Source organism: Suillus plorans (assembly GCF_016647745.1).
Source record: "Suillus plorans strain S12 chromosome Unknown HD556scaffold_38, whole genome shotgun sequence".
Lineage (NCBI taxonomy): Eukaryota > Fungi > Basidiomycota > Agaricomycetes > Boletales > Suillaceae > Suillus > Suillus plorans.
This window is the reverse complement of record NW_024537422.1, coordinates 327,181-344,902: the sequence shown is the minus strand read 5'-3', so window position 1 is coordinate 344,902 and position 17,722 is coordinate 327,181. Positions and strand designations below refer to the sequence as shown.

General features: G+C 50.0%; 2 protein-coding genes across 2 annotated transcripts; both read right to left on the bottom strand.

Moving 5' to 3' along the window:
• Nucleotides 1-122: 122 nt before the first annotated feature.
• HD556DRAFT_579395 (uncharacterized protein) lies at nt 123-1,593 on the bottom strand. The gene is made up of 2 exons (XM_041310996.1): nt 1,336-1,593; nt 123-1,279 (listed from the first exon to the last, which is right to left on the bottom strand). The coding sequence occupies exons 1-2, from the start codon at nt 1,435-1,437 to the stop codon at nt 356-358; spliced, it is 1,026 nt and encodes a 341-aa protein (XP_041158875.1). The 5' UTR covers nt 1,438-1,593; the 3' UTR covers nt 123-355.
• A 1,067-nt stretch (nt 1,594-2,660) lies between these two features.
• On the bottom strand, nt 2,661-3,923 carry HD556DRAFT_1432711 (uncharacterized protein; the record flags this gene model as incomplete). The annotated part of the gene is made up of 5 exons (XM_041305152.1): nt 2,661-2,817; nt 2,869-3,016; nt 3,072-3,266; nt 3,316-3,550; nt 3,618-3,923. 5 exons carry the CDS (start codon nt 3,921-3,923, stop codon nt 2,661-2,663), a joined length of 1,041 nt encoding a protein of 346 aa, XP_041158874.1.
• Nucleotides 3,924-17,722: the final 13,799 nt, after the last annotated feature.

Genomic DNA, 17,722 nt, shown 5'->3' with positions numbered 1-17,722 from the left:
GGTATCGTACTCCCCAAATTATCAACAGGAACTGACGAACACATCATTGTATGGAGTATTGCAAGTGTGTTGAAGATATGATAGCGGGCATAGTGAGTCACATATGGTCTTATATCGTCAGTGTGAGTGACACTGAAGTCTGAATCTCAGATGCTACCACCGGAGACATATCAAATAGTTTGACGCGCTTACCGACGAAACCTTCTCCGCATGCTTGCCGGTGAACTTCAAAACAAAGGTCTTCCCAAAATTACCGAACTCTTCGGATTTTTGTTATCTTTCGCCCACATCATGATTATATTATATTTGGTCTGCTCCCTCATGACGCACATAGTTACGGTTCCATCTAATTTTTCTATGATGCAGAGATGAAACCCCAAAACAAGCTCGTCAGTGTTTTCATATCGTCGTGTCGACAGAGCTTGCAAACACTTCTGTCGTATTCGCAACACGATTTCTCATCAATACCAGCGCATTCCTCGCACAGATAAAATCCACAGCCTTGGCACCTGAAAACGGTCTGCTTCACTCCTATATTTTCTTCATGCCCCTTACAGTCGTCACAGAGCCCCCCACGTGAGCACAGCTCGCAAGCTCCGACATATGAGCACGCACAGCAGAAACGCCGGCCACACCCAGGGCACGCATAGGTCGTTTCAGGGGCACATGTTGCAGCGAACAACGTGCAGTCAGCGCAAGCCCAGTATCCACCACATGGACACGTGAAATCATCTTGTGTGATACAATCAGGGCAAGTCCTGATGTGGAGCTGCCAGTAATACCAGCAATCTTCATTGCTACAACGAGCGCCATTTTTTCCGGTCGCTTTACTTTCCTCTATACAACGACTAGTCCGGCAAAATAAGGGACGCGCTGGGTGTGAGCGGGTTAAATTGGTGATCGGTGAGGAAGGTTCGATAACTGGTGAGGAAGGTTCGGTTCCGCGTGTGTCGCCATTAGAAACCGGGCGCCCGACGCACCACTCAAGCTCAGCTGAACAGAAGCAGTTTGCGCATATAGGACACTTGCCCATGCGAGGCAGAATGCCCGGACACTCCAAACATGAAGTACAGAATTTCGTCTCGTGATGATTGAAACACCGTACGATGGGGATAGTAGAGGAGGCTTGACAATTAATGTTGGCGCAGGAAATGAATCTGCACATATTGCATGATGTCTGCTTCGATGGGCAGATAGGGCAATCCAGGGTGTCATCTGGTAAGTTCTTCGCACCATCTTCGTCGATCAGACCTTTGTCGACAAGACGGCGATAAAATGTCTGTAGTCGGGAAAGAATGAAATCTGAAATATGCTTACAACTGATTAATTACTCACCTTGACTCTGCTTCGTCGCCATTCTTGTGCCATCTCAAGGCGTTGGGCTGCCTCACGTTTTCGCGTCTCATGGACTTCCCGCATCCCTTGAATAAACATCATCCTCGTGTAATCTCCGAGTTCTTTAAGGACAGACTTATGCGCTGGCCTGAGTGGAATTGTCGGAAGTCAGGGTGTGGACGAGGTAGGCAACAATGGTTGGTCCTGACTCCTGACTCGGTATGGGAATTAGGCCTCAGGAGTCAACTAGTCATTAATTGGCGGGCCACTGATGACGTGCACTGCGTGACTTTCTTCGAAGACAGTCACAGTTCATCGTGGAGACAACGCTCAGAGCAAAGCGGAGACGAGAGGGGTGTCAACAGGAAAGAAATTTGTTCTCTTATCATGTTCTCACGCTGACTGCATGTCACGGTCATCTTGCAATTACCTCCTCCAACAGACCATTCCAGGCCCAAAGCCTCGACCACAACTCGCTGGACTCGTCATGGGTCCTTCGACGATGTAAGTCTTCACGTCGCAGCAGATTCGATGCACAAACTGAGGACAGTGTGTCTGAATGCCATACACGATCAAACACTTGCTGTGAGGGCTCTTGTAGTATCGGAAAGATCTTGAAGATGGTCTGACCCCGTAGACTCGGATAGTCATTATGATGCAGGGTCGGGTCGTCCATGAGGCAGAAATGTCCATTTGACATGGCTGTAAGTTTCATGATGTACTTGTTTGAGACATCGACGTGTTCGACAGGTTGAGTGTTCAATTTGAACCATGCGTGAGCTCTGTCCCTCAGGAGTTGCAAACGCTCTGAGATAGTAGGAGTGTGATTATCGAGAGGGAGATCGACAGGAAGCAATTGTTGACCACCGAGTTCAACAATATATTGGAGCTCGGGAGATGACAGGTACATCTGGTGAAGGTCTCTACATACCTGCAAGACAATTGTCAGTACATAGGGGGATCAGCAAGTAAAAGTGCCACAGATGTACACCGAAGGATATCTTGATAAGGAAGGAAGGACAGAATGTAAGTATGGAGATCAGTGAGAAACAGAAACTCGGGCTTCATATCCTGGTTCATGATAGTGAGTTGAGACCCCTTTCCCATTTCGTATCGGTAGCAGTGCCACCAAGGCCCCGACTTTTCATCTCATTGGCTGTCTTCAACAACTACGCCCATGCCGATCAAATATAGAAGGTCTTGAAGTGATAGTACAACGAGAGGTATGATACACGTACAGATATACAGCTGACAAGTACAAGCGATGGTAATGATTATTTCCCAAACATCCAGCTCTGTGGCATCACTTTTCGGCAAGTCCTCCCTCACTGTTGAGCGTGCGCCTCTCCGTTAGCTCCATTGTCGGCATTTCCGTTCTTGTTCTTCCGGCGGATGACAACATATGTGTCGCCCGATTCGTCACCCGAAATAGCTTCGATGTCCCCACCGACGTGGCCCGCACGCTCAGGCTCAATAAGTTTGCTGCAAAGGCGTGAGAAGCTGTCAGGATGTGAAACAAGATGAGACACTGACCGCTCAGCGCGAATCATGTTCAGATCGTGGGAGACAAGACCGTGTCCGGCTACAGGACCATAATAGGAGATTCCTGCAAGGGAGCCGATGATGCACGTGCCAACGAGGATAGAAAGGTAGAAGCGGTATTGGGAATACCATTTTGGTGCTGAGAAGAAGGCACAGTTAGAAGGGAACCACGACCCTGGAACAAGGAGACTCACTCCAACCGGCAGCTGTGACTTTATTATCGGCATACCACAATGCGGTGAATCCAAGCCATTGCCAGAGGAGGGCAAAAGTAGGTTGGAGAGTAATAGTGGACCAGGCCAATACCGCAGGAGAGATGCCGAGGAACAGACGAGGGTAGCCTTTATAGCCGCCCAGACCACTAAATTCCATACCCCAGTGTATTGCACCTAAATATAACATGAGTCAAACTATAGAAGTAGAAGTAGAAACACGTGCCAAGGAAGGACAGAAGGACTGCGCCATAGTGGACTTGGAAGTTGAGGGCTTGGTCTAAGATGTTAAGGGCAACGCCAGGGTCCATATTTGTGAGAACACCCATTGTGGCGAGACCTGCTTGGTGTGCAAGATATACGGTAGTGGCAGATGAGGCGATGTATGGGATGCCACCAGTGAGGCCCATGACGAGATAGGGGGTTGGGACAGAGTGGGCGACTGCGGTGGTGATACCAAACTAGATTGGATGATTAAAGCAGTATGGTTAATAAGACGAACGACCTGATGTATAAAGAGCGACGTACGAAAGAGTCTTTTGATGGTTTGACGCTATCTACTGTGAACACGCCACCAGCGATAGAGCGGGCCCAGTCTGTCATTGAGTTCCCGACTTCCTCTTTCACATTCTGTTTAGCGTGCTCGATAGTCTGGCTTCCTGGTCTGCCTGCGACCGAGCTTGCTGCGAAGCGCGCATGTACTTGTGCAAGGTTTACGGCTGCTGGACGAGCAGTGAATTGGAAAGAGGTTTGAAACTGTGATGAGCGGCGAAGGGCGAGCGGGGCACGACGAAGAGCAGCTGTACGAGAAAGCGTACCAAAGAGTGTGTTCATAGTTACAGTCAGCTTAGTAGAAAGCGAGGTTGGATAAACCAGGCCTTATAGAGCATTCCAAATGACGTCGCGTGACATCATGCAACCGCAAGCATTATACCAAAGTTGGAGGCAGAAATGAAATCACAACGCCCATTCGCATCAGGCCGCCGAGGGAACACGCATGACTACGGCAAAGCTGGGGTACCTATCCTCGCGTGGTCAAATGTGGAGAAGCATCCACCTGATCTTCCCCGCACATCAAGTTAAAAATATAGAAAGGACGGACCTTGGTACAATCCTTCATATGTGGCCGCCATTGGAGTCATTCAAGTACTTGGAGGCGGCCGTGCGGAGTCAAGACGTGGTCTAGAAACAATGTGGGCTAGTCTAATAATAGATTTAGTCTCAATTACCAAAGGCCTCGAGGCCGCAATACTCAATGCTCGAAGCCACAACTTCGCATTCTAGTCAGTCAATTGGATGAAAGCGATAGGTGTGTCGTTCTGCTCATCATATCGTGTCGCTTGCTTTAACCTTTCCTTCCTTTACGTTCGCATTTAGTTCAGTGCGCTGTTTACACGTGCGTATCCCTCTTCCATTTTCACAACTGACATCGTATGCTCTTGAAACACAGGCCTATTTTCCACTCCACTCACAAGCGAAATCACTTCGACGTACACGAGGTCTTCCTTCCATCATTCCCATCGTTATCGTTCTCTATCCCGAGCAATGTGGATTCAGACATCAATATTCAACATTGAACATCCACCCAGTCCGATACCATCATGGTGTGTTCTCATTGCTACCACTCGTATAGGTGTTTCAACTGATCGATTCACAAAATTCTAGCTCCATCTTCCAAAAAGACTTTCTTCTTTCTAGCCCAAGAAGGCTCTGAATATTAATGCGCACAAGCCGGGATGTTCCTACCTCATGGGCTCACGGCTTACCAAGTGCCAGCACTGGCCAGGAGCTCTCTCTTGCAAACACAGGCGGCATTCCCTATTCATTGGTGATGGTCAAGGACGCGAGAATCTTTGGGCCTCAGTGAACGACTTGGCACCTCCCTATATCCTGTTTACTCGCAGTGATGTTGTACAGTAGGACAACGTACCTACGTAAGTAGTCTTTCGCTGTCGCTTCTAACTGCATAGAGGCTGATAATGCACTCCCAGTGATGAGTATAGTCTCCATCATAGGGACGAGTCGCTCCCGTTGCGGTTTTCCTTACCGTCTATATGCGGTTTAGAGCGTGCCTCGCCTCAATTGAATATATCATCCACCCTGCTATCCCGTTGTACCTCTTATCAAGCCAACTTGATCACGACGCGCTGCCACCCCACTAACCTTTACAAACCAAAAAATTTCTGAAGCAGGCACCGCGAGCCATCATGACGGTGAACCTGTTTATATCAATGTGCGACAGCGATTGGCCTCATTTTACGGTTCTATGTGTCCTAACGTGTGGTATTACAGGAACGAACCTCTAAACAGTAGTCGACGCCCAACCATCCTTGCCATCAAGTGATCCTTGGAGAAGCAATTTTAGATAGTACAGTACCAACGGGACGAGTGTATGTGAATGAAATCTTTGTGCACCCCTAAACAATTTTGTGAGAGCGAGCCCATTTGTAAGTAGAACGGAACGAAAGAAATCTAAGATGGTAAACAGGTATTGCATCAAATCCGTAGAATGTGCATAAATCTTCAGTCAATTAACATAAGGATATGCCCAGTAAAGTCAGACCGACAGATACTGTTCACGACACCTGTGCCATGATGTGCCGTGTGCGACACGACTCAAGTCCAGCTGCAGGGCATTGTTGGCTATCACTAGCGTGTTGCCTGGGGCATACACCGCTGAGTGGAAATTAAGCGGGATCCAGAGGAGAAGTCGTCCTTCGGGGCCTATAACCCATCCTTCCTCGTTTGGGACATAATGGGTTTCAGATTCGGACTCGGACTCGGAGTCAGACTCATATTCAGAGTCGGACTCGGACTCGGAGTCAAACTCGGAGTCGAACTCGGAGTCGGAGGATGATGAGGATGGGGCTGGGGTTTTAGACTCGGACTCGGACTCGGAGGATGATGAAGATGATGGGGCTGGGGCTGAGGATGGGGCTGGGGTTTTAGACTTTGAATCTTGGAGAAATAAGAAGGCGGAATGAAGGGCATGAGTCAGGTCGGATGAGAAACATATTGTAGGTGCTTCAAATGATTGGTGATGTCGGATTAGAAATTCTAGATCCCACACCCGGATGGTCTTGTCGGATGACCCAGACACGATGCGTTTGCCATCAAGCGAGATTGCGACAGACATAACGTATCCGGTGTGCCCTCGAATAGTGGCTACTACCTCGCAAGTCTTCATATCCCACACCCGGATGGTCTCGTCATCCGAGCCAGACACGATGCGATGACCATCTGAGGAAATCGCAACAGTGTTAACACCGCCAGTGTGGCCTTGGAGAGGGGAGCCCACGGGCTCGCCAGTCCCCATATCCCACACACGGATAGTCCCGTCTTCTGAACCAGATATAATGCGACACACATCCTGCGAGATTGCAACAGAGTTGACTTCACTGGTGTGACCTTGGAGATGGGAACTCGATGCCTCGCCAGTCCCCATACTACTAATATCCCACACCTGAATTGTCCCGTCATCTGAACCGGACACTATGCGATTTCCGTCCGATGAAATTGCGACAGACAGAACATGGTAAGAGCGCCCACTGAGACAATATGACTCGCCAGTCTCGATATCCCACACCTGGATTGTGCTGTCTTCGGAACCAGATACGATATGTTTTCTATCCGGCGAGATTGCTACAGACATAACATAGCCAGTGTGATCTTGGAAAACATCCGATGCCTTCCCGGTTTCTGAATTCCACATCCAGATACTTTGGTCAGCTGAACCAGACACGATGCCCTTCCCATCCGACGAGACTGCGACTGACAGAACAGAGTCTGTGTGCCCTTGGAGGGGGGCAACTAGCGCCTTGCCAGTCTCTATATCCCACACCCGGACTGTCGTATCATCTGAACCAGACACGATGGAACATCCATCGGGCGAGATTGCAACAGAATTAACAGTGTCAGTGTGGCATTCGGGGGCGACAACCGATGCCTTGCCCATAATGGTGTTGGCATTCCACACCCGAATTGTGCTGTCGTCCGAACCAGTGACTATGCGACTTCCATCCTGCGAGATTGCGACAGACTGAACCCTGTCGGTGTGGCCTTGGAGTGGGGATCCTACTGCCTCGCCAGTCTTCGCATCCCACGCTCGGATTGTCTCGTCAAATGAACCAGACACGATGCGGTTTCCATCTGAAAAGATTGCGACTGATGTAACAGCCTGAGTGTGGCCTTCGAGGGGGGTACCGAATGCCTCGCCAGTCTGCATATCCCACAACCGAATTGTCTTGTCTTCTGACCCGGACACAATGCGTTTGCCATCAGGCGAGATTGCAACAGACCGAACACGGTCAACATGGCCTTGGAGAGAGGCGCCCAATGGCTCGCCAGTCTCTATATTCCACACCCGGATCGTCCTGTCTCCCGATCCAGACACTATGCATTTCCCATCCGGCGAAATTGCGACAGACCAAACCATGTTCGTGTGGCCTTGGAGTGGGGCACCAAACGCCTCGCCAGCTTCCATGTCCCACACCCGAATTGTCTGGTCCCGCGAACCAGACACGATGCGTTTACCATCCGGCGAGATTGCGACAGACCAAACCCGGTCAGTGTGGCCTTGGAGGGGAGATCCTGATGCCTCGCCAGTCTTCGCATCCCACACCCGGACTGTTTTGTCCCACGAACCCGAAACGACGCGATGTCCATCTGGTGAGAATGCAACGGACGTAACACGTCCAGTGTGGCCTTCAAGAGTGGCACACAATTCCTCGCCAGTATTCATATCCCACAACTGGATCGTCCCGTCATATAAACCACATGCAACACATTTTCCATCTGGCGACAGTGCAACAGAGTAAACCATGTCATTAGCATGGAGTATCTTCTCCATCTGAGGCCAATTTTCGACATGGCCAGCGACGATGCGGGGGGTACAAGGAAACTTTGAGGCGAACTTGCGAAACATTCTCGACTGAGTTGGAGCGAACGGTAGAGCGGATAAGTATAAATGAGGAGTGCTGCGTGAAATGGTGATCGCGAAAGTTCGGACGAAACGCAGGGTATCCCTGATGGCGTCACGAACATGCGTGAACTCGGGATGATTCTACGACCACCCCACTCGTAAGAATTCGTTGGGCAATGAATGGGCTCGAGCTACGCACCGAAAACCAATCTGCAATAGATGATAGGGTCACTATCGAGTTGCCGAGGCTTTTCATCAGAGCCAGAGCCTCCAACCACCAAAGAAGGCGCTCTTCGTCGAAGAAAGCTTCAACTTTCTTGGCGAGCGATGATTTGAAGGACGCGGAGCCAACATGCGTGCCCCAGAATCGACAGGAGTATGATAACTCAGTCGGAATAGAGTCCTTAACTCGTCTGTCCAGATCAGGGACGGAAGAGTTGGGTAAGTACGAATTCTCCAAGGAGCATATGTTGAAGCGAAGCCCACGCTCCATGACCCTGAGCGAGGCAAAGGCGAGGTCGGCCTGTACCGATGATACATCAACGAAGAAGCCGTGGCTCCGCGAGCTGTCAGTGAGGAAGTCGTAGAAGGATGCATGGAGGGGACGAATGAGAGTATGAAAATCTGTGGTCCCGGTTAAAAGCGAGGCCATTGGCTCGATCACCCAATCCACTTGGATGGGGTCTTCTTCATGGGGAAAATGCAGTCGTATTGCAGTCAACGCAGCCATGGGGAGCGGTTCAGGGGATGCAACAATTTGCCCCATCACCGAATGAAACATGGTGATTGCTGCCTCGTCCTCCAGGGGCATAATGTCTGCTAATATGCGTCGGTACATATCATCCAACAGGTGTGTTGTCGTTTTAGAGCTTGAGGTTGCAGCGATCACAGCTTTGTAACGGCCCACCGGACCTACACCTACTTTGTTCGTACCCTTGATGTACTCACAGGCGAGACGAGCCCATTCAAATAAGCCATCAGATTTATCAGCGAGCGTCTTGAAGTGCCCATCGTCGAATGTGTTGCGTGGGCCTTTCAGCATGTCAGAGATGTAAAGTTGGATGTCATGTTGTGTGGATACCACCGGGATTTCATCCATGGAGATGTGGTGATGCAGCGGGTTTTTCAGAGTATCTGTAATGTCTTGAAGTGGACGGGAAGTAACGATGATACGGAAATTTGACGGAAGTGGGGGGGAAGAAGTGCTCGTATCGCCAGAAAGCAGACGGAGAATCTGTTCCCGGGATTTAGCGTCGCCGCTCTCGTCCAACGCATCGATCACTATCAGTACGGGTGCAGTGATTGTTTTCGAGGCCTCATCGATTGGTTTTACGACTAACTCTTGCCATTGTCTTCAGACATCTACAGTGTGTTTGAGCTCGTCGTCGTTATGAACCGCGCGCGCCAATGCTCCCCGCATGGTGATATCACAATTAGCCAAATCGCGTGCAATTGTAGTGAATATCTTTTCGTGGCGGTGCTCGGCTACCCTTGTGCGGTCGAAGCAGAAACAAGCGCGCATTCCCCCGCGCTCATGAGACCAGTTGGCTATGGTATGGGCGATGGCTGATTTGCCTTTCCCTGCCGTGCCAGACAACCACAAGACGCGTGGCACGTCTTCACCCGTGCTACGGATCCAGCACTTGATCTCGGATAGAATATCTTCCCGAGTGCCTGAGAGACAGTTCTTAGAGGTATTCCGTCCAGCACCAGGCACATATTCCATGCCGCTGACGTCCAGGTCCTCAGCTAAATCATCGACGTCGAATATCAGAGAAGGATCAGGGAGAACTCAAAGTTGATCGTACCAATGCGGTGGACGGTTTGAGTGGTGGCAAGAGCCATTTGATGTTGGAACTGTTGTATGAGGTTGTCGAGAACCTCGTTGTAATGTTGGATCGTGCCCTCTGTTTCATCGAAGACGTGCTTGCCAAATCTTCGCCCTGTAAAGAGATACTGAGTCTTGGGCAATATTATGGTAGAAAATACTCACAAAAACTCTTCATATCCGAGTAATGGACGACAAAGTCGGCACACTCCAGCGTCTGTCGCGCAATCTTTCCATATATCTCTAGCATGGATGAAATCTTAGTCAATCCCTCCCCTTCAGTTAATAAAACATAGACATCCGAGATCTTTGAGAGCAGAAGGGACACAGCAACATCCCGATTTGCCTGATCGAGAATCATCTGTCGCCCATACAGTCTTATTGACTTGCGAAGTGTAAGAATATAAAATTGAGCACACCTTGGACGCGAAGGTGAAGATACTCAATGCCACCTTCGCATATGGATGGACCTACGCACAAAGATCAGTCACGTAAAAAATTGAGATAGACCCCCGTACATCCGCAAGCCCCGTAACAACGGAGTTAAACACTCTTAATGGTGCGAGAACTTGAGAGGACGTGTCGATCATATCGAAAACAGATTGTAGGTTGTCTGATGCTGAAGCAGTATTTTCCACCATCCCTGAGACATGTTTGATGCTGTCGATATTTGCTTCAGCATTCGCGAGCTTTTCCTTGACAAGCTTCAGGTCAGGTTGTTCAGACTGATGAGAGAACTTAGTATATGATCGAAAGAAAGATAAAAACATTACGAACTATAATAGTCAAACTTGTGTTTACAACGCCTACATCGGACGACTGGTCAGGATTTGGTTCAGGAGGGATGGTGGGTGGTGGAGGATCCTGCGGCCGTTACTGGTTAGATCGCACACGGAACGTGCCAAGAATTGTATATACCTGGCTTGTCTGAAGGTGGAGGGGATCCTGTACGCTAGAACCTGCGACTGTGGGTTCAGGGTTGGGAGACTGTCGAGCGCTTCGAGTAGACTTGTGAAATGACTTGGGAAGAAACCTTGATAATCCATTCCTCGAAGGTGAGAGACTGGACGGCTACAATCATGATTAGAAACAACAGCGTAGCTGTAATGGCAGAAGTCTATACATCACCAGTAGTAGCTGCCCTCCGGCCTCTCTCCTCTGCCAACTGAGGGTTTGAACGACTTCACTTCAGCAATCCCCAACGCTTCTTACGAGCAGGATTCCCTTCACTCATCGAGTATGTTGGAAGGACGGTTGAGTGTAAGTTTTAAGTTTCTTAGTAACAAGGAAGGTGGTGGATGATACGCAGGATAAACAGGCAGCTGCCGAACATGTGTTTTGAGGCGCCCGTTATCGATTGGCTGGACTAGTTATATCGATGCACATGCTGAAACTTTATCGATGGCTGAGCGCTGAGGTGGATTGATCGAGAAATAGGCCATCAAGAAACCTCACTATTGTTCGGTGGTGCAGTGATGCTCATATGTGAGTGACTAGTTGTACTCCGTCTAGCGTTGCCGCAGTTCCAGTTTATTGTCCGGCTTAAGTTAGCATGCATGTAGTTAAATATAGTTCAGCGCGGGTCTATTATTAGACTGACTCCCCCTTATAAATGTCAATCTTCCAGACCTCTTAAGCGCTTTGTGTAAGCTTTCTTTGCTTCATTTCTCTCACATTTGATCGACTTCAATGTGCTGTCAGAATACCTCTTCCATTTCCACTGACGTGTCCTCTTGAAATATAGGCCTGCACTCCACTCCATTGCAGGTTGAAATCATCCTCAGCATGCAAGAGGCCTTCCTCCCATCAGTCGACGCATGGAAAATAATCCCATAATCATCCTGGGATCGTCCTCCATCCCAAAATTGTGGATTTGGATATTCACAAAAATTCAACATCCATCCAGCCCGATATCATCGTGATACTGTCTGCATTCTTAGTCCTACAACGTCGTATAGGTGTGATTGCATTTTCAACTAATCGATTCCGATCCTTCTAGCTCCATCTTCCTCCTAGCCCGAGAGCTTTCCGACATCATTGCGCATGAGGCGGCTTGTTCGTGTCTCTTGGGCTCGCGGCTCACCAACTACCGGCAGGACTTACTCACTCTCTCTTCCATCTGCAGGTGGCGTTCTCTGTTCAGTCGCGATGGAAGCAACGATGCGAGAATCCTGGGGATGAGTGCCCCAGTGAACAGATTGGCACCTCGCAGTGACGTTGTGCAGTACGATAACGTACATATGTAAGTAGTCTTTCACTGTTTAATCCTAACTGCATGGAGGCTGATGGTGCACTCCAAGTGATGGGCATAATTCGTATCGTAGGGACGAGGACGAGTCGCTCCAGTTATGGTTTCCCTTCTAAGTTTTTACCGTCAATATGCGATTTAGATTTGTAACAGCAATCGAACATGCTATCATATCTAGTTGTGCCCTCAGTGACTCATCAAGCCAACTTCATCACGGCGCGTTGCCACCCCGCTAACCTTTGCAAACCAAAATCCTTCTGAAACAGGAATCGCAAAGCATCATGCATCGACAAAGAGCCTGTTTATGTCAAAGATATGTACGACGGTGATTGGTCTCATCTTGCAGCTTTATACCCCGTTCTAAAATAACGTATTATAGAAACAAACCTCTAAACAGTAGTCGACGCCTAACCATCCTTTTCCAACACCAACTTCCACACGCAGCTTCGTCTTCACCTCACCTCCTCCGATTACCATCACTTACCTGTTCTTCCGTCCTCAGAAAAGTGTTCCTTGAGATGCTCAGGACAGGCTGATTGCGGACGAGCAGCTACTTACATCTGAACTGCCTATAATTCGTCTCCGTCGAAAGCTGTTCGGGTAGTTGGATAATAGCACCGTCCATGCTGTTGGGCACGGCTTCGAACTTAATTGCAGTGAGCCATCTATCTAGAAAAGGAGGGAATGAAATGTGGTGAGGGGAGAGGATGGAGCTGGACGAGGCAAAGTGAGCCTTGTTGAGTAGTGGTTCAAGATCGCATCGAGTTTCAACTTGCACAGTTTATTTTACAGTAAGTAAACGGGGAGGCAATTCTGACGCGATGGGAGGACAGCATGTAAACATAGTGAATGAAATCTTCGTACAGCCCTAAACTTTTTGCGAGTGCGATCCCATTAAATAGAACGGAATGAAAAAGTGCGAGATGGTAAACAGGTATTGTATGGAATTTGCAGAATGGGAATAAATCTTCAGTCGATCAACATAAGTACATGCCCAGAGTCCAACTGACAGATACAAACACGAAGACGATGCGACCTATTACTGATCGCGGCACTTGTGCCATGATGTGCCGTGTGCGACACGACTCAAGTCCAGCTGCAGGGCATTGTTGGCTATCACCAGGGTATTGCCTAGGGCATACATCGCAGGGTGGAAATTGAGCGGGATCCAGAAGAGAAGTTGTCCTTCAGGACCTATGACCCATCCCTCCTCGTTCGGGATGTAAGGGACTGGGGTTTCAGATTCAGATTCGGACTCGGACTCAGAGGATGATGAGGATGAGGATGGGGCTGGGGCTGGGGCTTTAGACTCGGACTCGGAGGATGAGGATGATGAGGATGGGGCTGGGGCTGGGGCTGGGGCTGGGGTTTTAGACTTGGAATCTTGGAGAAAAGAGGAGGCGGAATGAAGGGCGTGAGTAAGGTCGGATGAGAAACATATTGCAGGTGCTTCAAATGATTGGTGCTGCCGCATTAGAAATTCTAGATCCCACACCCGGATGGTCTTGTCGAATGACCCAGACACAATGCGTTTACCATCAGGCGAGATTGCAACAGACCAAACGCGTCCGGTGTGCCCTCGAATTGTGGCCACTGCCTCGCCAGTCTTCATATCCCACACCCGGACGGTCTGGTCACATGAGCCAGACACGATGCGATGACCATCTGAGGAGATCGCAACAGTGCTGACATCGTCAGTGTGGCCTTGGAGAGGAGAGCCCACTTGCTCGCCAGTCCTCATATCCCACACACGGATGGTTGTGTCTGCTGAGCCAGATACAATGCGAAATACATCCTGCGAGATTGCAACAGAGAGGACCCTACTAGTGTGACCTCGGAGACGGGCACTCAATGCCTTGCCAGTCCCCATAATATCCCACACCTGAATTGTCCCGTCACCTGAACCGGACACTATGCGATTTCCGTCCGATGAAATTGCGATAGACCAAATCCAGTCAGAGTTCCCACTGAGAGGATATCTCTCGCCAGTCTCAATATACCATACCTGGATTCCGCTATCGTGTGAACCAGATATGATATAAGTTCTATCCGGCGAGATTGCGACAGACCAAACATAGTCAGTGTGACCTTGGAAAATACCCGATGCCTTCCCAGTTTCTACATTCCACATGCGGATATTGTTATCAGCTGAACCAGACACGATTCCCTTCCCGTCCGATGAGATTGCAACTGACAGAACAGAGTCTGTGTGCCCTTGAAGAGGGGGAACCAATGCCTTGCCATTCTCTATATCCCACACCCGAACTGTTGTATCGTTTGAGCCAGACACAATGGAGCATCCATCAGGCGAGATTGCAACAGAATTAACAGAGCCAGTGTGGCTTTCGAGGGCAGCAACCAATGCCTTGCCTATGGTATCGGCATCCCACACCCGAATCGTCTTGTCGAGCGAACCAGAGACAATGCGACTTCCATCCAGCGAGATTGCGACAGACCGAACCCAGGAAGTGTGGCCTTGGAGAGGGGATCCTACTGCCTCGCCAGTCTTCACATCCCACGCTCGGATCGTCTGGTCAAATGAAGCAGACACGATGCGGTTTCCATCTGAAAAGATTGCGACTGATGTAACAGCCTGAGTGTGGCCTTTGAGGGGGGTAGTGATTGCCTCGCCGGTCTCCATATGCCACAACCGAATTGTCTTGTCTTCTGACCCAGACACAATGTGTTTGCCATCATGCGAGATTGCGACGGATAAAACACCTTCAGCATGGCCTTGAAGGGGGGCGCCCAATGCCTCGCCGGTCATCATGTCCCACACCCGGATGGTCTTGTCTGCTGACCCAGACACGAGGTGTTTACCATCCGGTGAGATTGCGACAGAGTGAATGATGTCCGTGTGGCCTTGGAGTGGGGCACCAAACGCCGTTCCAGTCTCCATGTCCCACACCCGAATTGTGTTGTCCCACGAACCAGACACGATGCGTTTATCATCCAGCGAGATTGCGACAGACGCAACCCAGCTAGTGTGGCCTCGGAGGGGAGATCCTAATGCCTCGCCAGTCTTCGCATCCCACATCCGGACCGTATGGTCCCACGAACCTGAAACAATGCGACGTCCATCTGGGGAGAATGCAACGGACGTAACACATGCAGGTTGGCCTTGAAGAGTGGCACACAATACCTCACCAGTGTCCATATCGCACACCTGGATTGTTCCGCCTAATAAACCACATGCAACACATTTCCCATCTGGCGACAGTGCAACTGAGTAAACCTCGTCATTCGCATGAAGTATCTTCTCCATCTGAGGCCAATTTTCGACATGGCCAGCGACGATGCGGGGGGTGCAAGGAAACTTTGAGGCGAACTTGCGGAACATTCTCGACTGCGTAGGAGCGAACGACAGAGCCGACAAGTATAAATGGGGAGTGCTGCGTAAAATGGTGGTTGCGAAAGTTCGGACGAAACGCAGGGTATCCCTGGTGGCGTCACTAACGTGCGTAAACTCGGGATGACCCTACGACCACCCCGCTACTCGTGAGAATTCTTGGGAAAAGAATGACCTTGAGCTACTCACCGAAAACCACCTTGCGATGGATGAGAGGGTCACTACTGAGCCGCCGAGGTTTTTTGTCAGAGCCAGTGCTTCCAACCACCAAAGAAGGCGCTCTCCGTCGAAGAAAGCTTCAACTTCATTGGCTAGCGATGATTCGAAGGACACGGCTGCTGCATGCATACCCCAGAATCGACACGAGTATGATAGCTCACTCGAAATAGAGTCCTTGACTCGTGTCTCCAAATCAGGGATGGAAGAGTTGGGCAAGTAAGAATTCTCTAGGGAGCAAATGTTGAAGCGAAGTCCGTCCTTCATGACCTGAAGTGAGGCAAAGGCAAGGTCGCTCTGTACTGATGATGTATCAATGAAGAAGTCGTGGCTCCGTGATTTGTCGGTGAGAAAGTCGTAGAAGGATGCGTGGAGGGGACGTATGGGAGTATGCGAATCCGAGGTGCCCGTCAAAAGCGACCCCAGTGGTCCAACGACCCGTTCCATTTCATAATCGCATGTCCCTTCGGGAAAATGCAGTCGCATAGCCGTCAACGCAGGCATGGGAAGTGGTTCCAACGAGGTAAGGACTTGTCCCATCACTGAGAAAAACACCGGGATAGCTTCCTTGCGCTCGTCCTCCGGCATGATTTCTTCCAAGATGCGTACATACATATTATCCAGCAGACGGGTTCCTTTTTCAGACGTTCCAGTTATCACAGCTTTGCAACGGCCTACCGGACCCACACCCACTTTGTTCGTACCCTTGATGTACTCACAGGCGAGACGAGCCCATTCAAACAGGCCATCTGATTTCAGAGCGAGCACCTTGAAGTGCGCATCGTTGAAGACGTGATGCAGGTCTTCGAGCTTGTGCGAGATATAAAGTTGTATGTCGAGTGCTGTGGATGCAGACGAGATACCATCCAAAGAAACGTGGCGAATATGTGGGGCGGCGTGCAGAGTGTTGTGAATGTCTTCGAGTGGACGGGAAGTGATGAGAATGCGGAAGTTCGCTGGGAGTTTGCATGGTTGCGAGGTGGAAGCGTTCAGTTTGCCAGCGAGCAGACGAAGAATTTGTTCCCGAGAGTTGGCTTCCCCGCTCTCGTCTAACGCATCAATGACTATCAGCACGGGGGCAGCGATAGTGTTTGTCGCTATGTCGGTCGGTCCGACGATGAGTTCCTGCCATTGTTTTATGATATCTGGAGTGCGCTTGAGTCCGTCGTGATCACGAACTGCTTGCGCCAAGGCTCGTCGCACGATAGGGCTGCAGTCCGCCAATTCCCTTGCGATCGTCGTGAATATTTTGTCCTGACGCCGGTCCGCTTGCCGGGCACGATCAAAGCAGAAGTATGAGCCAAGACCACCATTTGCGATATACCAGTTGGCTATTGTACGGGCGACAGCCGATTTGCCCTTGCCTGCTGTGCCAGACAACCATAGAACGCGTGGAGCGCCCTCCTCGGTGCTGTTGATCCAATTCTGAATGTCCTTCAGAAGGTCTCGCCGAGTATTTGGCAAACAGCGTTTGGACGTATCCAATCCGGTGCCTGTGGCATACTCCATCCCTACGAGGTCCAGAATCTCGGCTATGCCAGGGGTCAAGGAATGTCAGATAAGGTTCAAAGAGACCTGAAAGCGTCTCTTACCCATACGGTGGACGATCACGACAGTGTCACGAGCCGCTCGGTCTCGGAATTGCTGCATGAGACCGTCGAGAACATTACTGTAGCTCTGAACCGTTGCGTCCGTTTCGTCGAAAACATGCTTGCCAAGTCTCATCCCTATAAAAGCAGGCAACGTTGAGTCTCAGGGGACGAAGGAGTGAGATCGACTCACAGGCGCTCTTCGTCTCGGAGTAATGGCTGATAAAATCAGCGCACTCCAGCGTCTGCTGCGCTATCTTCCCATATATCGCTAGCATGGATTGGATCTTGGCCAATTCCTCCTCTTCCGTGATGAAAGTGTAGACTTCAGATATCTTCGAGAGTAGGCTGGAAACCGCGACATCGCGGTCTGCCTGATCGAGAATCATCTGTAACCGAAAATTCGTCGACCTGCAATGGCAATGATCGGGAAATAAGCCTACCTTGGATGCATAAGTGAAGATACTCAGTGCCACCTTGGC

Excerpts from the sequence above, each read along its gene's own strand:
- HD556DRAFT_579395 (XM_041310996.1), bottom strand. The coding sequence starts at position 1,437 with ATGATGTTTATTCAAGGGATGCGGGAAGTCCATGAGACGCGAAAACGT. Across the intron at positions 1,280-1,335 it reads GGCGACGAAGCAGAGTCAAG|ACATTTTATCGCCGTCTTGT; the intron begins GTGAGTAATTAA and ends TCCCGACTACAG.